We start from the raw sequence: 24,155 nt of genomic DNA, 5'->3' as shown, positions 1-24,155 counted from the left end.
ATAGCAGCTGTTGCTATTCTAATGCTGATAATTCAGGTTGATCAGTCAGTTTTGGTGGTAACAAGGGCCCTGAGGGGCCAGCCAGGGTGCTCAGAAGAGGAGGATCCCCTGGGGGAGGTGTGAGGTGGTCCAGGAGGCTGCTCAGAGCTCAGGCCTTCTCTCCTGTCTTTGCCCAGGGTAGTCTCGGGAGCAGTGATGGTGCAATTCAAGGCCAGCAGCAGAGGTCTCGGAGTGCAGGGGAGACAGCAAAGAAGGACCGGAGGCTCAGGGGCCGGAACAAGAAAGGGCAAGGCTCCGCTGAGGCTGAGGAGTAAGCAGCTGTGGGGCGGGAGGGATGCGGGGGTCAGGCCCCCTAGGGGCTGGCGCTGGAAGCTAACCCTGCCCTGCCCTCTCCCTCCTCAGTCTCCTCCCTTCTCCACCTCCGAAGCCCTCCTTCCCTTTCCAGTGGGCCTGGGAGAGTGCTACCATGGATGGCCGGGCTCCGCTTCAGCCTGGCTCCACCTCGGCCCCTGGCCACCAGGCACTGCCTGTGCCTCCAGCGGTCCAGCAGCACAAGTCCAGGCCCAAGTCCACGGCCAACCTCCCGGAGGCCCATGGCTTCTGCTGGAAGACAGAGGTGCCAAACCTGGAGAGGAGACAGTTCAGCGTCTGCAGCTGCATCCCCATCCCTCCTGGCAAGGGGAAGAGCCAAGTGCTGGAGCCGCCCGGGGAGTGTGGCCGGCAGCCACCCGGGAAGAGGTCCGGCTCGGGACTGGGGTCTGAGGAGGCCACTGAGCCAGAAGCCCCAGGTACCGAGGAGTCCGAGGAGGGGGAGCCCAGAGCCCCCCACAGACAGAGGGCTGCTTCTCGAAGAAAGGGGTGGAATTCCAGTGAGATGGCCTCAGACGAGAGTGAGCTGCAGTGCGAGGGGAGCAGCTCCAGCTCCAACAACCTGCAGGGGCCGCAGAGAAGGAAGTCAAGGGCCAAGGAACTGGAGAGGCCATGGGACCTGGAGAAGCTGCAGAGGCAGTTACAGCAGGAGTTGGACTGTGGTGAGTCGGGGGCTCCGTGCCCGGGTTCCCCACAAAGCCAGTGACCCGGGCCAGGTGTTCAGACAGGGCTGCCGGGGCTCTAGGTGCGGGGTGGGACTGCCCGATGGGCCAGGAGAGAGTGGGCGCCCTGACTCATCCCTCTGCGGACAGGCACCGACAAGCAGCCCTGGGAGGCTTTACGGGCAGTCGTTCAGGGCTCCGGCCGCAGTAGGAAGGCCCAGGCCTTGAGAGGTGACGAGACTTTCCTGTTTGCCAACTTTCCTAACCGCACCTTCCACAAACGACAGGAGGCCACCAGGTAAAATGGAGAAGGAGGGTGGGAGTGAAGTGCAGGGAGTAGAGAAGGAGCTAGTTCCCCAAGAGACTCAGTCTTTCGTCCTCTCATTCATTCTTTCCTTTGTCCACTCACCAGTCTTTCTGATCATCCAATCATCTGTCCATCCATCCATCCATCCATCCATCCGTCTGCTTGGCCATTTATTGACACAAGCCACTTTCCATTAATTTCCCATCTTCTATCCATCCATTAATCTATTAGCTAAGTGATTACTGCAACATGTATCAGGTATCTGCTCATAGGTTCTCACGATATAAAGGTAAAAAGACTTGGTTTCTGCTCTAAGAAGCTCAAGGTCTCCTGGAAAAGACGACAGATGGGCAAAACAGCAATGATGGCAGAAGAGTTAGATCATTACTCTGCTTGGGGCTGGAACAAGAGACAGTGGGAGCAGAGGGGGAAGATGACTGGGGGTGGGGGCTGTTGGCAGTGTCAGCTGACGGACTATAATGGCCTGAATCAGGTGGCCATGTGAGTGAAGAGAGGGTGATTTATTTAAAAGGTATTTAGAGGCTGGTTCAGTGGACCTTGGTGACCTGTTAGAAGTAGTAGGTGAGAAGGCATTCAGCAATCTGACAGCACCTTATCCTGTCATCCCTGCTTGAGATCTTTCCATGCTTCCCTGGCCTTGGGACAAAGCCCGGGTTCCTTGGTCAGGAGGCTCCTGTCTCCCACACCAGCTGGTCAGAGTGACCAGAATGCCCCGGGCTCTCCCTACTCTCCCAGGACTGCCCCCAACATTCACCCAGCTGACAGATTTGTCTTTCAACTCCCAAGTCCAGTGCCCCTCCAGGAAGCTCTCCTCTGTGCTCACCTCCCTCAGAGGTCCTGCCAGATCATATTGCACTGGGGTGCTGGGCTGTATATCCACCCCTATAAACAGACTGAGGGTTCCCCAAGGGAAGGTGGTAGATCTTTTTGATCATAGCCCCTCCCCTTGCCCTAACAGGACCCAGCACATAGTTGGTGCTCAATGAATATAGGCTGAGTGAATGTCTGCATCTAGCCCTTTGTCTATCTGTCCATCTTTTAACCGTGATTCAATTATGTGTGAACTCCCCAATATAGAGTTTCTGTCTATGTCAGGCGCTGTTGTAGGTGCTGGGGATACATTGGTGGTGAAGGAGACAGACAAGGCTTCCTGATCTCATGAGGGTTACATTCTACTTGGGAAGAAGGATAATTAATAAAGAAATGAACGAGATAGCTAGAGATGGACAATCCCTGGGAGGTAGATGGGGTGCTGAGGTCTCCCTTTCCATGACCTTTGAGCAAAGACTGATGGACAAGAAGGAGCTGGTCTTGAGATCTGGGGGAAGAATGTTCCAGGTGGATCGAGGTGCTGTCTCTTCAACCATCCACACCAATCATCCATCCCTTCATCCACCCGTAGATCCCACGACCATTTGTTTCTCTTGCCTATCCATTCATCCATCTGTTTGTCCCTCAAACCAAGAGGCATTATCCCAGCTCCTACCTGACAAGGGGGTCACAGAGATGATCTGGCCTCTCCCTTCAAGGAGGCGATATAAGTGGTGATACAGGTGAGGTCCTGGATGTGTGCACTGAGCTCCACAAGGCTGAGGACGTTCCAAGCTGGGGCACACCGCTGCCTGGGGTAGGCAGGAGACTTCCAGGAAGAGTAGAGAAAGGTCTTGAGGTATGCTGGAGGGCTGAGTCCCCACAGGCAGCCCCCATCCTGTCTGACTTCCGTGACAAACCCCATTCCCCAGGATCCTGGCTCTTGGGGCTGCAGCAAGCCCTCCCTTCATGTCCCCACATTCCCCTCCCTGCCCCTGGCCCTCCACGAGGTTCCTGCACCCTGCAAAAGTCTCCCATCCCTCTTCCTCTCCTCTCCCCACCCAAGAAGCCTGCTGTGGGCCTGGGAGCGGCAGCAGCAGGAGGAGCGGCAGCAGGCCGAGCTGCGGAGGGCCCGGGAGCAGCAGGTGCAGCAGCAGGTGGCTCGCTGCCTGGCAGTCTATGCACCCAGAGGGAGCCGGGGGCCGGGGGCTGCCCAGCGCAAGCTGGAGGAGCTGAGGTAGGAAGCCCGGGGCTGCAGGGAGCCTGGTGGAGAGAGGGCAGGGAGGCAGTGCCAGGTGTCAGATTGAAGGACCAAGGAGACCCCGCCCTCACCTTCCCACAGTGCTGCCGGCCCAGAGGCAGGCAGGCCAGACTACCTTACAGATGGAGACACTGAGGCACGGAGGAGAAGGGGCAGGGCTAAGGTCATTCATAATAATAACAATCCCTGCAGCTGTCAAGGCTTAAGGTTGAAATGCTCTACAGGCATTACCACACTTTCAAATCTTACTTTTCTGATTTCAAAGGCCAGGCGTGCTTACTGTAAAAATTCAGATATTACAGAAACAGTCCACAGAGAGTGTGAATATTGCCTAGGATCGCGCTCCTGGAGGCAGCCATGTTCACAGACAGGTGAAGAGTCATCCGTTTCATTTGCTTCCTATATTTTGATCATTAAAAAAAAAGCAAACTCATATTTAAAAGCAAATCTTTTATAGACTCACAAGAGGTGCATGAATTAGGTATTATCACCACTCCCACCATTTTATAGATGAGGAAATGCAGGCTCAGAGAACTTAAAGAATCTGTCAAAGGTCACAGGTGAGGGGCAAAGCTGGAATTCCAACCCAGGCAGCCAGGCAGCCACCGTGCTATGCTGCCTCAGAGTGCTCAAATACCCAACCTTCAGATAAAGTGCACCAGCATCTTCCCCCAAGCTAGTGAAACAGGTAAATAAAATATGATCACTGACGCCACGGACACTGAGCACCTACTGGGTGCAGATGGCACCAAGGCAGCCCTTTCATCTGCAGAGAAGCACTTGGTCAAAGCAGCCAAGAGACAAGAGGGTTCCTGCCCTGCAGTGAGGCCACTGAGGACTCAGTGGGGTTCTGATCGTCTGCTCTCTGAGGCTCAGCCTTAGCACCCTCAACTTTGCAGATGAGGAAACCAAGGTTTGAGAGGTCAAGTGTGTTTAAAGGAATCCTAGGTCAGTGACCAGAAAGATGCCTTCTCCCTGCTGGATCTCAAGTCCATTGTTTTTTCACAAGGCAGGAAGTGTAGGGTCAGACTCCAGATGTCAGCGAGAGGAGTGTTTCCAACACACTCCTTTCATTTTCTACTTGGGAGCAGATATTTCCCACGGGGGTCCCTCAGCCCTTCCAGCGTGTGAACTCTGCTCTGTTTGAGCTGCACTGGAGACTCTTCCCTGCCCACGAGGGCGGGCACAAAAAAGATCGCCCTGTGATAGGGAGGCAATGTGCCTGCCTTTTATTCAGGGATAATGGACAAGGCTGACATCCACAGATACTGCTTCCTTTCTCGCCTGGGTTCCAAGACACGGGCTTCCTCTCAATTCTAACAGAAATAGCATCTAAAACCAAGCAGGAAAAATGTGCATGACCTCACGGCAAGCCAGAGACTGAATGCAGCTCATGTTTCCCCCTCCCCCTACTCGTATCTGCTGGAAATTCCCTCTGGAACAGTGAAGGCTCCTTTTTGCAGTGACTTCTGTTCATTTTCAAGTCCATCTTTTTCTTTATTTTTTTAAAAAAAATTTTTGACTGAGGGAGGTAATTAGGTTTATTTATTTATTTAATGGAGGTACTGGGGATTGAACCCAGGACCTCATGCCTGCTAAGCACACACTCTACCACTGAGCTATAACCACCGCCATCTTTTTCTTGAATGGAGGAAGGTTCCTTCCCTGGCACATCGATAAGAGGCCTGGCCCAGCAAGCTTGTGTGTTTTCATGGGGCCCAGCACACTTGCCAGAGTGCCCAGCACAAGTCTCGGAGTCTCGTCTGCCTCTCCCCTCCTGTCCTGTCTGGGGGTGCTGCCACCATACCCCTCGGCCTCTCTCGTGTGCTGCACAGGATGCCCAGTCCCGTGTTTGATGTGGCCAGAGGGCCCCTGCAAGGACATGCAGCTTGTTGAGGAGATTCCTGACAAGCGCACAACCTGGGTTTTTGTAAATGGGATTGTGCTTCCTCAGTGGAAACTGGATCTTTCTGGGATGTGTTCTTTTGTTTGCAACACATTTCTTTAGTTCCTCTGTCCCGTTTTCTAAGCTATCGGATTATAAGAACCACGGACAATGCTGGCAAGCTTGTCCAATCCCGGCTAGAGCACAGGGAAGAAAACTGAACCCAAGAGCCCAGAATGGGGCCTTGCCCAGAGTCACAGCCAACAGCCACAGCTCCCTCCTCAAGGGCGCAGTGTAGGCAGGTGAGGGGTGGACGTGGGGAGGGGAGAGTCTGTGCAAGCAGATGTCCTGTTGCTCAGAAGCCAGTGCTGCCCCATCCCCAGCTCCCTTGGGAGGAGCACAGCCTGCAGACTTGGGCTCAGGCCCTCACTTCCCAGCTGTGCAATCTTGAACAAGCCCCTCCACCCTCCTGAGCCTCAGGTGTGTCATGGGTAAAATGGGGCAAATAATTCCCACCCCCTCGGCCTCAGAGGAGTCCTAGCAAAGGACGGGAAGGGAACGGTTTTGCAAAGCTCGGGAAGGAGGTAGTGAGGCTGAGTAGGCTCAGGAGGGGGGATGGCTCATGTCCATGGTTAGCTGCCCAGAGGCCTGTCTCCCCACAGGCGCCAGGAGCGACAGCGCTTTGCTGAGTACCAGGCAGAGCTGCAAGGCATCCGGCACAGGGTGCAGGCCCGGCCCTACCTGTTCCAGCAGGCCATGCAGGTGAGGCGAGCACCTGGGCAAGCATGCGGCCTCCCTGAGGACAGAGCTTCTCACTGGCTGAGTGGGTAGGGAGATGAGGTGGGAGTGGATCCCCTGAGTTGGGGCCCCCAGGCTGCTGCCTACCTGGAAGCCCTGGGACCCCTGCAGTAATCAGAGCCTCACCGTGACCTGGGCAGCCCTGGTGAAGCAGGGAACCCCTCTTCTCTCTCTTCAGGTCAATGCCCGGCTTACTGTGACCCGGCGCTTCTCCCAGGTGCTGTCGGCACTGGGACTGGATGAGAAGCAGCTGCTGGCTCAGGCAGGAAAGGGGGAAACTGAGGGTACCCCCAAGAAACTCAGGTAAGGCCCAACTATAGGGAGGAAGGGCAGAGTCGCCAGCACTCTGCCCCACAGGGTCTCATCCAGCTGTCTTGCTGTCCTGGGAAAGACTCCATGGGCAGCCACATCGATCCACCTGGATCTGGGCTTCAGGCTTGCCCCGTCCCCTCTCTGACCTAGAGGACTCTGTCTAGCTTTAGCAGTCAGCAGGGCCTTCCCCAGGTCCTGTCCTCCACCACCCAAGGAAGGCTGGGCCAGGGTTATTTTCCCTATTTCCAAAGAGGAAACTAAGGACCTGAGGGGTAGGATCTTGCCCAAGGCCTTAGGATGAATAAGCAGCAGAGCCAGTCTGGGAACCTACAGCCACCTGAGCGGCCACACACCAAGCCCCCATCATGGCTGGTGCCATACTGGTCACTTCACACATGGTAGTGCAGAGCAGGGGTTACGAGGCTCAGGAGGAAAAGTCACTTGCCAAGGGTCACACAGCATAGGAGCCAGATTTGAACCCACGACGTCAGTGATGTTGGCGTTTCCCTTCCTACAGCCCAGGTCTCCTTGGGCATGGGGGCAGGGGTGGGTGGGGAGCTGCATAGCCCAGTGGCCTCTATCTGTGTCTTCATCTTCAAGGGAGCCATGGGTCAGTGGGGGCAAGAATGGTGCACTCTTCTCAGAGCCCCCTAAAGACAGAACCCACCAGCAGCCAGCCGGACAGGCACTCCACCCAAAGCCCAGACCCAGAGCCCAGTCCAAGAGATAAAAATTAAATGCTTTGTGGAAAATACAGTGTGGGATTTCTGGTGTGGTGGGAAGAGGCTGTGATGCGGGTTGGGAGTAGGCGGTGGCAGGTGTGTAGGCAGCACGCTTAGCTTGTCCCCACATCCCCCAAGAACTTTGGCTGTTCTGGCTGCCCCCTCCCAGCACACAAGGCCCTGCCTCTGTTCCTGAAGAGGGGGCATCTCTAAGAGCAACAGCTGCAACTCCTCCTAGAAATGCTGGGTCCTGGAAATTCAAGTTTATAGGACAGAATGGCTTCTGCCTTTGGGAATTCCCAGTCCTGCGTGGGAGGGGGACAAACCTTTAAATGGGTGCCTGATCACACTATAACAGATGGGCTGCTAGATCGAGCAACTCTGAGGTGGGGGTGTCAGGAGGGATTGTGTAAACTGAGCTTCTAATGTTAAGTAACTTCTAGTTAGAGCCCGTCTCCTCAAGGATGAAAAAAAAAAGCAGCTCACACACACGGATGTGCCAGATTTTGCATTCAATTTCAAGGGGTTCACAGACACGCAGAAGCTCAGCTGGAGCTCCTTAGCAGTTTACAGAGCGCAGGTTAAAAAATCCAATCCAGGGAACATGGGAAGTCACCGTTTGCTGGCAGTACTAGTAGGGTTTGGGAGGAGGCCGGGATGTGGAGCTGGGAGTCTCAGGGAAAGACATGCTACGTCGTCCAACACCTGATGAAGCCAGGACCGCAGGGAGTCCACTAGGAGGGAGCCTATTGGAGCGGTGGGCGCTGCCCACACAAAGTCAATCAGGCAGCGAGCTTCCGGTGGCTGAGGGTGTGCAGGCGGAGGGAGGCTAGAAGGGGCTTCCACCTCCGGGGATGCTGGCTTAGGTGGCCCCTAGGTCCTTAAAGCTCTTATCATGCGGTCTTTCCCAGACCGGGGCCGCGAACCTTGAGAAGCGCATGCTCAATTGGACCACCTGCTCAAAGACGGCCACCCTGCCCGAGGCGGCCGCGAATGCGCAGTCGGGCTCCGATCCCGGCCTTCCCATGAGCCTTTGGGGCCGCCTCCGAAGCAAACGACGGAAGCAGCCTCTCTTGGTTTCCGGCAATACGACCGCGGCTGCGGGCGACCCGGAAGTGTTCCCATTTTGCGTCGTCGGGGCTCGGCGGCGGCCGGGCTCAGGGTGGACTGACCACCATGGGGTCGTCAAAGAAGCACCGCGGGGAGAAGGAGGCGGCCGGGACTACGGCAGCGGCCAGCACCGGGGGCACCACTGAGCAGCTGCCTCGGCACCGGGAGCACAAAAAACACAAGCACCGGAGTGGAGGCGGCAGTAGCAGTGGCGGCGAAAGACGGAAGCGAAGCCGGGAGCGTGGAGGCGAGCGCGGGGGCGGGCGGCGCGGGACCGAAGCTGAGGCCCGCAGCGGCACGCACGGGCGGGAGCGCAGCCAGACAGAGCCCTCTGAACGGCGCGTGAAGCGGGAGAAGCGAGATGACGGCTATGAGGCCGGTGAGGGGTGGGGCCTGTGCGGGTGGCGTGGCGACGGGAGGTCCCGGGGTGGTGGGCCCTGGGTACTGAGGCCAAGCTCGCCAGGTCGAGGCATCCCTAGGCTCTCTTCATTAGCATTTATTAAACGGTTTTTCTACGGCTATGTGGGATTAAAGAGTGTCTTTCTCTGCTAAAGTTCCGTGAAGATGGAGATACTCTCTGTTTTCCTCAATTGGCGTATCATAGGCTCTCAGTCAATGCATTGAATGAATGAATGAAGTGATACCAGCATGTGCAGAGACAAGAAGAAACCCAGTATTGGGCAAGTTGTGTAGAGTTCATAGTAGAGATGGAACGCTGTAATAGGCAGGGATCCAACACAAAGGGCCCTGCTGGCCCTGTTAAGAAATTTACTTGTGGTAATAGTGGGGAGTTATGAATTTGAGCTGGGGAGTGAGGTGGTCATATTCATGTTTTGCAAAGATCACTGTGTTGAGAACTGGGTCACGGACAGTCAACACTGGAGGTGAGGTGAGGGCTGATGGTGGCCTTGCACCAATGCAGCAGCAACGGGATGGAGAGATGCGGACAGATGGGAGAGGTGTTTTGGAGGAGGAAGTAACAGAACTTAGCATTTGGATGAGGGTGGGAAGGAGAAGAAGAATAGAGGATGCCTCTTTGAATTTTGGTTTAAGTGACCAGGTGGGTGGTACTGTGGTCTACTGAAATTGAGGCGTTTGGAAGAGAAGCAAATTTTGGGAAGGAGAAGATGAATTCAGTTTTGGGGAGATTGTTGCATTTGATGTGCATGGAGAAACCCAGAATTTGGGCTGGATAGAGGAATTTGGGAGTCATGAGTATTTAGGTGGCAAATGAAGTCCCCTGAGAGAGTGAGGAGTGAGAAGCCAGGGTTGGGAGTAGAACCTGAGAAATGACAATCTTTTAGTAGTAGGTAGAGCCAGATGCTACAGAAAAGGAGATAGGATATCCCCCAAAGCAGGAAACCCATTGACTGTGTGTCATGGGATCTGTGGAATGATCAACAGGGTCACACACCATGGGAGATCAGGCAAAACCAAAGCTGAAAAGTATCCATTGGATTTAGAAAGGAGGCTGGTGACCTTGGAGAGTTCCTGGAGGGGTTGGGATACAGGGTCCAGGTGGGATAAAAGGGGGAGAGGTAGCTTGTGAGGTGAGTGTGCTGGAAGAAAGAGTACATGGTGGCAACTGGCTAGGGGAGCTCCATCTGGTCGTGTCTGGCTGCTGTCTGTGGTGTTTAGTGAAGTTATTTGGTATTTGTAAGGTGAGTGGAGGAGGTCACAAATGTTCCTATATCTCTGTGTCTTCAAAACCTATCATGAAGCAGGCACAAATAAGTGTGTTTCTTGACTGCATGAATTATACAGAGGACACAGTCATGCTGCTGACACGATCCCTGCCCTGTGAGAAGAAACAGATCCAGAAGTGACTGTGACCATGCTTTGGAGTTCAGGGGAGAGCAGTTCATTCTGATCAATAATCCAGCAGAACTCCATGAAGGAAGTGGCATTTGATTGTTGCATTTGGATAGGATTTTGTTAATCAGAGTGAAGCCAGAGAGGGCAGTGCAGGTGGAAAACACAGAATGTGCGAAAGTGGAGAGGTGGCAGAAAAGGAAAGTGGATCAGGAAAGGAAGGTGTGTAGAGGTGCCATTCTCAGAGACTGGGGCATGGGTAGAGGGAGCCTCAGGGTGGGGGAAGCCTGCTGTGGGCTGGTGTCCCCACAGGCCTAGGTGCATGTGAGCGGCCCTCATCTTTGGCACTACAGCTGGAGTCAAGGATGTGGCTTCTCTGCCCTATGTTCAGCTCCTGAGCTCTGCTTCTTCTTGTTCCAGCTGCCAGCTCCAAAACTAGCTCAGGAGATGCCTCGTCACTCAGCATCGAGGAAACCAAGTAAGTACTATTTCCTTTAGGTTTCTGTTTTTTCCTTTGGAGACGGGCAGCTTCTGGGGCAGCTGTCTGGGGAGGCTCTCACACAGTAAAGTGTTCTGATTGGAACTGGAAGTGCCATATAAATCATTTCAGCCAACCATTTGAGTTACAGAAGAGGACACTAAGGCTCAAGAGAAAAGAGAGCATTTCACAGGTTTGGGGCAGGCCGGGCCTCATGGAGGCCAGCGCCCTTCCCATTGTCCTGGTCAGCCTGAATCAGGCCCTGTGTTTGGGACCCTTGGGACCACTTAGTCCTATCCTGTTTTCACCCCTGGTCTCTCCAAAAATGCATTTGGTGCTCCCATTTTTTTTTACAGCTCCTAATACTTGTATCTCTCGTCCTCAGTAAACTCCGGGCAAAGTTGGGGCTGAAACCCTTGGAGGTCAATGCCGTCAAGAAGGGTAAGTGTGGGGCTGCGAATACAGGGAGGGAGAGCATTTGAAGGGGTCTTTGAAGAAAGTGGGGTTCAAGAGCAGGTTCAGCACCAGTTAGTCGTGTGTGTGTGTGCGCACGCTGGCTGGTAGGCACGGGGCCCTCTTTGCTGATGTGGGTCCAGGACTCAACTCGTTCTTTGTTTGAACAGTTGTTGTCGCCTCCTCATGCTGACTGTGAGGTGGCATTAGGTGGGCCAAGAGATGTGCACAGTGCTGTAGACTGATCTGGGCTGTGCAGGTGGTTGCTGTTAGTTTTTTTGTTGTTTTTTTTTTAAGTATGATCAGAGGGGCTTTGGAAGGCGTGGAGGGTCCCGTCATGCTGTGGGGGTGACATGGGAGTGTGGGATCATGTAGGAATTGGGAGGTGAAGGACTCTCCCCCACTCCTGGCCCCTTCTGGCTCCCTGAGCCAGAAGAGGGCAGTGTGAGTGGCTCCCTCCTCTCCCCACCAGCCATGGGCGGGCATAGCCTCACGTCTGGGCCTCCCTTCCAGAGGCGGGCACCAAGGAGGAGCCCGTGACAGCCGATGTCATCAACCCCATGGCCTTGCGACAGCGAGAGGAGCTACGAGAGAAGCTGGCGGCTGCCAAAGAGAAGCGCCTCCTGAACCAAAAACTGGGGTGAGTGGTCCCTGCAGGGCAGCCCAGGGGAGGGCCCAAGAAGGTGCCCAGGGACTCTGGAGATGGGGTAGGGGAGCAGGAGCTGGCTCTGCAGAAGGTCACTCTCTTCTCTCTTCTCTCTTCAGGAAGATAAAGACTCTGGGGGAGGATGACCCTTGGCTGGATGACACTGCAGCCTGGATCGAGAGGAGCCGGCAGCTGCAGAAGGAGAAGGACTTGGCAGAGAAGAGGGTGAGGTTCTGGGTGGGTGGGATGTTGCTCAGTGCCTCCGGTGGCCTGGCTGGCCAGTGAGGCAGGAGACTGACCCTTGGGAGGTGAGACTGGGCTCAGAGAGGTAAGATCTTGTGGTCAGTGGCACCTCTGCAGGATTCTCAGCAGCTTGCCTGCAAGGCCAGTTCTTTTGCATTCCCACTTGGTAAAGCCCCGCGCCTTCTGGTGATCTTGGATAGCTTGACGTCATAGGTCACCTCCCTCCCTGTCCCATAGGCCAAGCTTCTGGAGGAGATGGACCAAGAGTTTGGTGTCAGCACCCTAGTGGAGGAGGAGTTTGGGCACAGGCGGCAGGTGAGGCAGCTGGAGCAGCTGGGGGGCTTCTGTCCTTGGTGCTGGGGGGATCCCAGGGCCAGGTGGGTGGGGCTCCTGACTTGGCTGGACCTTCTGCCTCCCTTCTAGGACCTATACAGTGCTCGGGACCTGCAGGGCCTCACTGTGGAGCACGCCATTGACTCCTTCCGAGAGGGGGAGACTGTGATCCTCACGCTCAAGGACAAAGGTGGGTTGAACCGGGGCAGCCTGGTTGAGGGCACAGGCGCTGCAGAGTTGAGGGCTAATGTGAACGGCTGCTGCCTCTGCCCTGCCCCTAGGAGTGCTGCAGGAGGAGGAGGATGTGCTGGTGAACGTGAACCTGCTGGATAAGGAGCGGGCGGAGAAGAATGTGGAGCTGCGCAAGAAGAAGCCTGACTACTTGCCGTACGCAGAGGACGAGAGCGTGGACGACTTGGCGCAGGCAGGCCGGGCAGTGTGGGCGCCGGAGCGGAGGGTGTTGGCGGGGGAGCTGTGAGGAGGGGCGACTCTGTGGCATTTCAGGAGCCGAGCTGGGTCCCAACATGGACCTTTTGCCTTGCAGCAAAAACCTCGCTCTATCCTGTCCAAGTACGACGAGGAGCTGGAGGGCGAGCGGCCACATTCCTTCCGTTTGGAGCAGGGTGGCACTGCCGATGGCCTCCGGGAACGGGAACTGGAAGAGATCCGGGCCAAGCTGCGGCTGCAGGCTCAGTCCCTGAGCACAGCTGGGCCCCGGCTCGCCTCTGAGTACCTCACGCCTGAGGAGATGGTGAGCCCTGAGACCCTGTGATTGGTGTCGCGATCCTTCCTCCCCTCAGAGGTCACGTGCTACCTGAATGCGCTAAGGAGGAGGTCAAGTGATCACGTGGTGCTTGGCTCTTGGGATTGAACAGTAGTTGAAAGCCCTGGGTGGGGATGTGCTGTGGGGAGGCAGTCAGTGTAGACAGAACAGAGACTGTGAGCCAGGTGGCCCTGAGTTGGTGTCCATCCAGGCTCTGCCACATAGCCAGCTTGTGCCTTGGGTGAGTCATTTAACTATGAGCCTGAGGTTCTTCATCTGAAAGAGGGGTGGCAGGAGCCACCTCTTGAGGACTCTTGTAAGGATTGGTGGTCATTTGGTAGGTGGTGAGTTTATAGCTATATGTGGATGTTGCATTTTGGAGGACTGTGAACATGCGGGTGGACAGCTGGCTCAGGGAGTTGCCTGCTAAGTGGTGAAGAGCAGGACTTGGAGCCAGACTCCCGGGATTCCAGTCCCAGCTCTCCTGTTTAGGAGCTGGGTGACTTTGGACAAGGAACTTAACAGCCCTGTGCCTCAGTTGTCCCCATCACACTGGTGGGATGATAATTGCTCAGCCTCACGTCTTTTTCATGTATGTGAAGCACTTGGGACGGCGCTGGCACAGAGAGACACTAAAGTGTTCGTGCTCGTGGACTGCGGCTGTCCGCCTTCCCCTCTTCCCACCCCCACATCTCTTCTCTCTCCTCCCTTCAGGTGACCTTTAAAAAGACCAAGCGGAGGGTGAAGAAGATCCGCAAGAAGGAGAAGGAGGTGGTAGTGCGGGCTGACGACCTGCTGCCTCTTGGGGACCAAACTCAAGATGGGGACTTCGGCTCCAGGTGGGCTTGGACACAGGGGCGGTGTGTGGGGCTGGCCCGGCCCAGGGTCATTTCTCACAGAGAGGCCTCTTCATCCAGACTACGGGGCCGGGGCCGGCGCCGAGTGCCCGAGGCTGACGAGGAGGCCCAGGAAGAGGAGGAGAAGGAGCCCGTGCCACAGCCCCCGCAGTCCGATGACACCCGAGTGGAGAATATGGACATCAGTGATGAGGGTGAGGGGGCCCCAGGCAGCTGAGGGTGGGCGGAAGGGGCAGGGACGGATCCCAGGGGCCAAGGAGACCATCTGAGCAGGCGTCTCCCGTGTTTCCACCAGAGGAGGGCGGAGCACCACAATCAGGGTCCCCAGAGGTGCTGGAGGAGGACGAGGCGGAGCTGGAGCTGCAGAAGCAGCTGGAGAAGGGGCGCCGGCTGCGGCAGCTACAGCAGCTGCGGGACAGTGGCGAGAAGGTAAGGGGCCCCAGGGGCTGGGCACAGGCGCGAGTAGGGGCTGTGGCCTTCGGGGACAGGTGTGTCTGCGGGGATCTGTCCTTAGGAACACGTGCTCCTCTGCTGTTGTTGGCAGCACACACATTCCAATTTGCACCCTCTGTTTTTGTTTCACATCGTGTTATTGGTAGGTTTTTAGGTTTCTGCAGTGTTTTTACTGTGGGTTGTTTTAATGGTTGGGTCTTCCCCTCTCTTCTTTCCTCCTGGACCACGTGTTGTGTGCCTGCTGTGAGTGAGGCTATTTCTAGGGTTGGGGAGTCACTGGGGAACATGACAGCCAGGGGCCCTATGCTCACGGAGCTGCCTTTCATGGGGGCAGAAATAGCAGTGAACTTGTGAACACAAGCAAACAGAGTAATTTCTGATTGTGGTTAGAGCTGCACAGACAACCCAGCGAGAGTAACTGGAGGGTCTCTTAGATTGGTTATTCAGGGAAGACCTTTCAAGGGGTGACATTTGAGCTGAGACTGAAGCAACACAAAGGAGCTAATCTTGCACGGACTCGGGAGTGGAGGTAAGGTAGGCAGACATTCAGGTCGTGGGGACAGCACATGTCTTTTGAGAAATGACGTTAGGGTGTTTGAGGAGCAGGGAGGCTGGAGCAGAGTGAGGGGATGGTGAGGTGAGGTGGAGAAGTCAGTACTGGGCCTTGAGGCCATGATCGTCACTGGCCCTCACAGGGCACTAACGTGTGCCAGGCACTGCTTACGTGCTTTGTATACTGATTCATTTAATCCTCACAACAACACCCTATGAGGAAGGTTCTGTTATCTCCATTTTACAGATGAGGAAACTGAGGCACAGAGGCGTTAGGCAAGTTGCCCAAGGTTACGTGACTGGTAAGTGGCAGAGCTGGGATTTGAACAGCGTGACTCCAGAGTCCACACTGGTAACCCTTCACCTCCCACTAGGGGGAGAGTAGGGCTGGAGAGAGGGGCTGCGGCAGGGACCCCGGGGAGCCCACCGTGTTGGGTAGAGTAGAGGCGGGTGCTTCTGCAGAGGAGTCAGAGAAGAGCAGCCCCTGAGGAGGAGGCTCCTGGGGGCATCCCAGGGCCAAGGAGGGGCGTCAGGGAGAGGGAGGGTGGCGTCTAACACTACTGAGAGGCAGGGCTGATTTGGCCTGGCGGAGACCATGCCATGGTGGAGACAGTAGCTTGGAGAGGACTGAAAAGAGATGGGAGTTGGGGAAGTGAGAGCCGGGACTTGCTATGTACCAGAAATTGACACAGTGTAACTGACTGTACTTCAATTTAAAAAAAAGGGAGGGAGGTGGATACTTCTTTAGAGCAGGAGTAGGCAAACTTGTTGTTAAAGAGCCGGAGAGTAAATATTTGAGGCTTACAGTCTCAGAGCTACCCAGGTGCTCTGCTGTTGTAGCCAATGGGTGTGACTGTGTTCCAGTAAAACTTTGTAAGAGCAGGCGGTGGGCTACAGTTTGCCCCCCTCCCACTCTAAAGAGGACGGGGAAATGGGGCAATAGCTGAGAGGGGATCAAGTTGAGGGAGGTTTTTCTTTTTCATAGTTAATAATTAATAGCATTAATATTTTAAAAAAATTGTATTCGAGAACCATAGAGTTTATGGCTGAAAGGACTGTAAAGGTTTTGTGGCCCAGTGGTTCTCAGCCTGGCCACATGTTGGCATCATCCAGGAAAGTTTTACACATATCTGAACCGCACCCCACACCCCACGTCATTTACATGCAGAAAAGCTGAAAGAATATTACAGTGAACACTTTCATGCCTCCTCTTAGATTCAGTAATTGTAAGTATTTCATCACAGTGCTTTCTGTCTTTCTCTCTTTTTTTTTCTGATACACTGGATCTAAGTTGCTGACATATGACTTCACCCCTAAGTACTTCATCTCTGAACATAAGGACGTTCCCTTATGGCTTTAAAAATTCCCTAAATGCTGTGAAATAGCCATCCATGTAACAGTTTCCCAGTTATCCCCCAAAACGTCTTTTTAGTTTTTATTTTGTTTTAATCAGTATCTAATCAAGTTGCACACACTCGAAGGAGCTTTTTTCAGTGATAGAGATTCTGGAGTATGTTTGATGTCGATCCAGGAGAAAGAGAGAGAGAAATCCACGGTGGAAAGGAGATATGTTCAGGAGCAAGTCTTTAAGAAGCAAGCGGGGTTGGGACCTGGTGTACAAGTGGAGGGTGGCCTGCGAGAGAAGCCAGGTCATGTTGGTGGTGTTGATTTCAGGAGGGAAGGTGGGGGAGGGGACAGCAGGTGCAGGTAACTGGCAAGTGGAGCTCCTGTCTCACTGTTTCTGTTTTTCAGTGAGAAGGTGGCAGAGGTGGCAGGTGGTTGGGGGAGGGCTGTAGGGTTTGAGGAGGGGTGGGACATTTTTGGAGAGTGGACACCAGGCACACCAAAGGAGGGGAGGAGGCCTGCTGGGCAGTGTTGACTGCTCACTGCAGATTTGTGGGGACTCCCCATTTGTGATAAGTGGTTATGATTCTGAAGTGGGTCAGGTGAGCACTTTTATGGAATAATGATTTCTCTCATCTGTTCAGCTGTTCCATCTAGTCAACTTAGTAGATGACAGTTGGGGTTAATCAATATTGGCTTCTCTAGGGAGAGAGGGGCAAGGCAGTTAGTGTTTGTGAAGGAGGGACTATGCTGATATGTAGAATCCAAGCTTGGTGATGAGAGACATACTCAGGGGAGGGAAGGCTATGAAGATGTGGACTGAAGCCTCGATGAGGGTGAAGAATTATTGGATTGAGTTTAATGGAGCAAGTGAGCTGGAAAGACAGGATGGAGCAGTGTGAATGCGTGTGCATGGAGGCGAGGCCTTGAAGGGGCCATGGCCATTGGGCGATGATCCATCAGGGCAGGAGTATCACCCCTGGAGGGAGCAGTTGAAAACGGTCCTTAGAGGTGAGATCAGGAGGTCACCGGGAGTGAAGACAGGAGTGGAAATGGAGAGAAAAACGGCAGGCTGGTGCTGAGATCCTTAGTGAGAGAAGGGGAGAGGGGAGGAGGTGGGGAAATGACAGGACTGAGGAGGAAGAGGTGTGCCTGCTGGGTGTGGTGGGGAGCAAGGTACCTCCACAGAGCCCCACCTGCAGTGGAAGAGTCCCTGCTCGTTCATTAAGATGTTTATTAAGCACCCACTGCACTGTAGCACCCAGAGGCACAGACATCCCTGTCCTCAAGGGACTTCTTTCTGTTCCAGTGGAGACAAGAGGAGATAAGAGCATGACTCGCGTAGCGGTACCAATGTGCAATTGAACACGGAAGGATGATGGAGAGGGAGTAGGGTGAGGGAGTGCTCCTGCTTTAAATTGAGGCGCTGGAAAACCTACCGGAGGAGGTGATAACTGACCTGAGAGCTGAATGAAGGAGTCTTGCGGTGTCCGGGGTGCAGCTCAGAGATGAGAGAATGCCCGGAGCCCTGGCCACTCAGGAGGGAGCGGAAGGGCCGGTGAGAGGAGAGAGGGGGCAGGACGCACCGGCAGTCAAGAGCCCAGGGAAGGTAGAGCCTTGCTGTCGAGGGAAAGATTTAGCCATCAGAGGGCTTTGATCTGAGTTCTTTTTTCAAAGATCATTTTGGCCACAGTACAAAGAAAGAGTAAACAGGTTACAGGCGGAAGGAAGGAGATCAGTTAGAAGAAGCTGCTATGGTCATGCACTCAAGAGAGGGTGATCATGAGACAGGAGGAAATGGTTGTAGTTGGAATATAATTGGGGGTGGAATTGACAGTGCTTGCACGTGGGAGGTGAGTGGATCCAAAGATAAGGGTGACTTCTGAGTCTTAAAAAGCTTCCTGCTGGCCGGGCCAGGTACTGAGATGGGAAAGGCGAGGGGAGGGCTGGGTTTGGGGAAGAAAATCAAGTGTTCGGTTTTGTTTGAGTTGGGTTTGAGTTCCCTCCTTTTTGGAATGATTGATATTGAGTAGCCAGTAGATGTATGGATTTGAACTTCTGGGGAGAGAGAAACAGAAGTCAGCATGTAGATGGGATTCAAAGGCAGAGGACTGGATGGAATCAGGAGAGTTCGTGTAGATCAAGGAGAGAAGGGGGGGCCTCTGAGAGGAGCCTGAGACAGAGCAATTGAGGAGGGTAAAGAGGAAATGGTGTGAAGCAGGTCAGGAGGGGAGGGTGAGAGCAGCTGGGACGCCTGCTTCAGGCAGTTTGCAGAACAGGAAGACGGGAACTGCCCTTTGGATCGGACAGTGTGGATGTCACTGATGCTCCCAGCAGGCTCTGTGGGCAGGTGGGAAATGGGGGCCAGACCTAGGCTTTAACAAGGTTGCTAGACACAAGATTAATAGATAAAAGTTCATGGTGTTTCTGTATACCAGCAACATAGAGATAGGAATGTCATTTTTAAAAAGACACTATTTATGAAAGCAACATAGATAATGAAATAGTAGCAATAAAAAGCAATATAAATAAGGAATAATCAGTATAGCAACAATATAAAAAGGAATGATTGATGTGCAAGATCTGTGTGGGGAAAATTATAGTCCATTTTTGAAAGGCATTGAACAAGACATATTGTTTTAGTTATCAAGGGCTACCACAGCAAAATCCTGCAGACTGGGTGGCTTAAAAACAGCAATTTATCCTAACAGTTCTGGAGGCTGGAAGTCCAAGATCAAGGTGTTGGCAGGTCTGGTTTCTCTTGAGGACTCTCTTCTTGGCTCGCAATGGCCACCTTCTCTCTGTGTCCTCACGTGGCCTTTGTGTGTTACTCCCTAGTGTCTCTCCTTACAAGGACACCAACATACCCTTATGACCTCATTTGACCTTTAATAGTTCCTTAAAGGCCCTGTCTCCAAATACAGTGACATTGGAGAAGCAGGCTTCAATATACGAATTTTGGGAGGACATAATTCAGTCTATAACATCCATGTTAATGGATAAGACTAATTTTGTGAAGATGTCTGTTTCCTCAAATTAATTTATAGATCAAATGCAATTCCAGTAAAAATCCAGGAGGGATTTTTGTGAAGCCTGGCAAGGTGATTCTAAAATTTACTTGGAAGATCAAAGGACCCCAAAATAGCCAAGACACTGGAATAATTAGGTGGTGGTATTTGCTGTAACGGTTACAAAGTCTTTTTATAAAGTTGTAATTAAGGTGGTGTGATATTGTCATAAGAATGAACTCATAGGGCCAAGATCAAATAGAGGGACCCAGAAACAGACTCCTGAGGCAGGACAGGTGGTCTCCCAGTGTGAAGAGTACTCAGGGCAGTAAGTGGTATTTGGACAATTGGTTCTCTATTTGGAAAAATGTGAAATTGGGTTTGTACATCATACCTTATGCAAAATTCATTTACAGATAGAATTTAAAAGTAAAACTTTAATATTTGAGAACAAAGTAAAAAAACTGTGTTTATGGTTTTGTGGTAGAGAAAGATTCTTTTTTTTTAAATTGTGTTAAAATACACATGAGATTTACTGTCTTAACCATTTTTAAGTGTGGTTCTGTGGTACTAAATATGTATCATCTTGTGCAGCCATCACCACCAACCATCCCCATAACCCTCTTCATCTTGTAAAACTGAAACTCTGTCCTCACTGAACACTAACTCCCCGTTCTCCCTTCCCTCAGCCTCTAGCAGCCACCCTTCCACTGTCTGTCTCTGTGACCTTGCCTACCCTAGGGACCTCCCGTCAGTGAGATCATGGAGTATTTGTCTCTTTGTGACCGGCTTATTTCAAGAAAAAGATTCCTTAGGCTATAAATGTAAAACGTAAACCATGAAGAAGAAAACGAACATTTAACTACCTAGAAATTAAAACCTTAAGTTTTTTGTAAAAAGACGAGGAATGTAAAAAGACGGGCCAAAAGGAGAAGATATTTGTCTCTCTGAGTCTGCCCCAGAGAAACGTTCACCCGTGCGTGCTGGGAATCTGGCATCAGATTGCTTTAGCTGTGTTACTTATAGTAACAGGAAAAGTCCATCCTTGGTGCACTAGAAAACTAGATTGGTGTATGGTCGTGTCACGGAAGATGATTCTGTAGTGAAGAACTGATGAACTATAGCCACTCATGTCAAAATTAATCTTAAAATTATCTATTTTTTTTAAAAAACAAATCATAGAGGAATCATACAGAATGGTTCAGATTACATAATGTTTAAAAAATGCACAACAAAGTAACAGACTGTTGGTGGATAGGTCTGTATGTGGCAAAACTATAAAGGAAAGCCAGTGAATCATGACCACAAATATGTGGGAGGAGACACTTGGGGCCCGAAAGGGTGTTAATAATGTTTCTCAACCAGGTGATGCGTACGTGAGTGTTTGGGGGTGGTTACTTTTTAAAACGTATGCATATGTTATAAATAAGCCTCTTATGTATATGACGTTCATTAAAAAATAAATGTAATATAATAAGATGGAAGGAAAAGGGGTGCTTAAAAGTGGGCATGGTGGCTAAAAACTTTTCTGAAGAGTTTGCTGTCTGGGGGAGAGAGGTTGGGCTGCAGTGTTGAAAGAGGAGTTTTTAAAAGAGAGGAGATCCTAGGTCATCCCTGTGTGCTGATGTGAGTGACACAGTAGAGGGGACAGCGCAGTCAGGCGGGGGTAATGTCAGGAGCAGAGTTTTGAGGGCCCTTGGAGCCTTGCCCACAGAAGGGTGGCCTGAGGTAGGAGCAAGCCGGGCGTCAGCTGTGATGGGAGAGAAGGCAGAGGGTGGGTGGGTGATGGATTCAGTGCTGGAAGCAGGTAGAAGTTCCATAGAACAGCTGACTGCAGCCTCAGGGAAGGAGTTCCAGGAGAAGGGATGTTTACGCTGAGTTCTGAGACTGGAGTTTGTGTGGTGACCAGTGGATGGCAGAGGAGTGGTGGGAGAGGCACTGTCTTGCTGTGCACTAGGCCCTGGAGGAAGACGTGTGAGGCTGTGGGAGTGAGGAGGGGCTTTGGAGAAGGGTCAGCACAGGCCTGGTCATGAAGGGCTGTGTGGGATTTTGGATATTCAAAGGGCAGTAGGGAGCCCTTGATGGCTTTGGAGCAGAGAAGCGAGCCAGTGAGACCAATGCAGGCACAGAGCGGAGAGCAGAGTGGGGTCAGGGAGGAAATAGGGACTGGTCGGAGCTGTGGCAGTGGGAATGGCTTATCTTACTGCCACCAGGGAGGGTCTCTGGTTCCTGGGTCTCTCTGGCTCCACCCCAGAGACTTCTGGGTTTGCCCACAGCAGCTCCCTCCCCCAGGTGGTGGAAATCGTGAAGAGGCTGGAGTCTCGCCAGCGGGGCTGGGAGGAGGAGGAGGATCCGGAGCGGAAGGGGGCCATCGTGTTCAACGCCACTTCGGAGTTCTGCCGCACCCTGGGGGAGATCCCCACCTACGGGCTGGCCGGCAACCGGGAGGAGCAGGAGGAGCTCATGGTGGGTCCCCGGGCAGCCCTCCCCCTCACGCTCCCCTGGTCTGCTCTGCTCTTGCCGGGGGACACTTTGTGGGCAGCAGTGTCAGCCTGGCTGGTCCTCAGGGACAAGCCTCTGTGCTCGGTGGGGCGGGCTGGCTGGGCTGCCTGGGCTGAGCCTGGTCTTCTGTCCACTAGGACTTCGAGCGGGATGAGGAGCGTTCGGCCAATGGTGGCTCGGAATCCGACGGGGAGGAGAACATTGGCTGGAGCACGGTCAACCTGGATGAGGAGAAGCAGCAGCAAGATGTGAGGGGCAGTGGGACCTGGGCTGGAGCTGGAGGATTCAAGAGCAGGAGACCCTGCTGTTTGGGCAGCAGCCCCAGCTCGGTGTCTTCCTAGCCGTGGGGTCTCCACGTCTCAGAGCCTCGGTCGCCCCGTGTGTAAATGAGGCATATAAACCTCATAGGGTTATCATGAGGATTAAATGAGGCGTCTCGTGGCACACGACCTGGTGTGTGGAAAGGACCGCGGTTGTGTGCAGTGGGGGTGGGTGCTCAGACTAGAGGGCAGTGGGGGTGAAAAGCGCCCCTGTGACCCATTTACCACCCCTTCACTGTGTGCCCCTCAGTTCTCCGCCTCCTCCACCACCATCCTGGACGAGGAGCCCATCGTGAATAGAGGGCTGGCAGCTGCCCTGCTCCTGTGTCAGAACAAAGGTAAGGGACTCGGGGCAGCCATGGGCCCTGCCACAGCCTGGGTACTGTGGCAGGCCAGGCCGGTGAGGCAGGTCCCTCTGCTGCCTCTTCCTCATTCCTGATTCTGTGAGCTGCTCCCTCTCCGGCGCCCTGGTTCTGGGGCTGTCACAGTAGCGGCTGGCCTTTCCGTGCGGCATCACTCCATTTTCAACGCTGGTGCTCGTATACCCCCACAATGCAGTATCAGCCCTTTGAGGCCTGGTGTGTCCTTCAGGGAGAAACGTGGGGAGTAGAAACAGCCCCGGCTGCGGCACAGAGAGGCCTTGGCATTAGGACCCCAGCCCTGCCATTTAGTTGGCCAGTGGTTCTTGACAAGGGCCTGCCTTCTCTTGAGTCTCCATTTCCTTTGTCTGCACAGTGGGCCCCATGTCCGTCCACTCCCACAGCACGGCTGCGAGGGTCCCACAGTGCCCGCTGTGCTGCTGGGGGTCAGGCCTGCCCTGGGCCAGGCCTCTCTGAGGGGTGGGCAGCCTGGAGTCTCACAGCCCCCTCTCCCCAGGGCTGCTGGAGACGACGGTACAGAAGGTGGCCCGGGTGAAGGCGCCCAATAAGTCCCTGCCGTCGGCCGTGTACTGCATCGAGGACAAGATGTGAGCGTGGCTGGGGTCTGCTGTCGGCGGGGCTGCACTTCCTGGGGCCCGGGCAGGGTGGGCGGTGGCTCGCACTGAGGCCCTGTCTGTCTCGGGCCAGGGCCATCGATGACAAGTACAGCCGGCGGGAGGAGTACCGCGGCTTCACCCAGGACTTCAAGGAGAAGGACGGCTACAAGCCCGATGTTAAGATCGAGTACGTGGACGAGACGGGCCGGAAACTCACCCCCAAGGAGGTGAGTGGGTCTCTCTGAGGTGGGGCCGTGAGGCAGAGCTGCACCACGGGGTCTGGGCTGGAGGGCCGGGTGGTGTCCGTTTCTCTGTGGGCCCAGCAGTCCCCTTCACAGGCCTGGTGGGAGGGCCAGACGGGCACCTTGGTTCCTTTGCCCGCCTGCCCCCTTGACGGCCTGCTCTCTCACCTTTTCTGTCTTCCACCCACCAGCGCCTTTCCCCACACACTCCCAGGGTCCGCTGCCCGCCTCCTTCCAGCCCCAGCCCAGGTGCCCTGACTCTGTCTGTCTCTCCCACTGTGCTGGGGACCCCAGAGGGTGTCAGGGTCGGTCGCCTCCTTCTGTCCCCTTCCTAACCACACCTCTGCAGGCTGGCACTGGGTGGGGTGAGCCGCCGCCCCCCCAGCCCATTTGGGCTTGGGCGGCTCTGACAGTTTGCCCCGTGTCGCAGGCTTTCCGGCAGCTGTCCCACCGCTTCCATGGAAAGGGCTCAGGCAAGATGAAGACGGAGCGGCGGATGAAGAAGCTGGATGAGGAGGCGGTGGGTGCCCGAGGGGACCTGGGGGTGGGCTCCGATGTACTGGGGGCGGCTGAGGTGCTGGGGCTTGCTCCTGCCCGTGCTGACTGGCCCCAACCCCGCAGCTTCTGAAGAAGATGAGCTCCAGTGACACTCCCCTGGGCACTGTGGCTCTGCTCCAGGAGAAGCAAAAGGCCCAGAAGACGCCGTACATTGTGCTCAGCGGCAGCGGCAAGAGCATGAACGCGTGAGTGGGGTGGTGGGGGACAGCGGGGGCTAGGGGAGGGGGAGGCCCACACTCACTTTCCAGCCTCATGCCCCTCTTCTCTCCACAGGAACACCATTACCAAGTGAAGCTGACCTCCCTTCTGATCCCCTCCCCAACTTTAATATTAAATAAAGTTCCCTCCTTATTTTTTC

At 54.1% G+C, this 24,155-nt stretch overlaps 2 protein-coding genes across 5 annotated transcripts in view; both read left to right on the top strand.

The window, feature by feature from the left end:
- The window catches only part of TSGA10IP (testis specific 10 interacting protein), a 27,127-nt gene extending 18,799 nt beyond the window's left edge, over positions 1-8,328 (top strand). The window contains exons 2-8 of one of the 4 annotated variants that reach the window (XM_045518224.2): positions 177-310; positions 403-1,031; positions 1,182-1,329; positions 3,236-3,406; positions 5,978-6,077; positions 6,292-6,416; positions 8,059-8,328. In XM_045518224.2, the coding sequence (XP_045374180.2) occupies positions 177-310; positions 403-1,031; positions 1,182-1,329; positions 3,236-3,406; positions 5,978-6,077; positions 6,292-6,416; positions 8,059-8,176 (1,425 nt within the window). In that variant the 3' untranslated portion in view covers positions 8,177-8,328. Of the gene's footprint in view, positions 1-176; positions 311-402; positions 1,032-1,181; positions 1,330-3,235; positions 3,407-5,977; positions 6,078-6,291; positions 6,417-7,025; positions 7,945-8,058 lie in introns of those variants that run through there. The other 3 variants (XM_074371708.1, XM_045518223.2, XM_045518225.2) reach the window with 3 other exon arrangements.
- SART1 (spliceosome associated factor 1, recruiter of U4/U6.U5 tri-snRNP) lies at positions 8,243-24,155 on the top strand. Its single transcript, XM_074371702.1, has 20 exons — positions 8,243-8,636; positions 10,490-10,547; positions 10,933-10,988; positions 11,514-11,640; positions 11,766-11,871; positions 12,127-12,204; positions 12,313-12,412; positions 12,504-12,646; positions 12,767-12,973; positions 13,700-13,824; positions 13,903-14,036; positions 14,138-14,271; positions 21,492-21,665; positions 21,839-21,949; positions 22,272-22,359; positions 22,898-22,988; positions 23,089-23,224; positions 23,670-23,759; positions 23,861-23,982; positions 24,071-24,155. Exons 1-20 carry the CDS (start codon positions 8,324-8,326, stop codon positions 24,087-24,089), a joined length of 2,412 nt encoding a protein of 803 aa, XP_074227803.1. The 5' UTR covers positions 8,243-8,323; the 3' UTR covers positions 24,090-24,155.

Source organism: Camelus bactrianus, chromosome 10 (assembly GCF_048773025.1).
Source record: "Camelus bactrianus isolate YW-2024 breed Bactrian camel chromosome 10, ASM4877302v1, whole genome shotgun sequence".
NCBI lineage: Eukaryota > Metazoa > Chordata > Mammalia > Artiodactyla > Camelidae > Camelus > Camelus bactrianus.
This window is presented reverse-complemented; position numbering and strand designations above follow the sequence as displayed.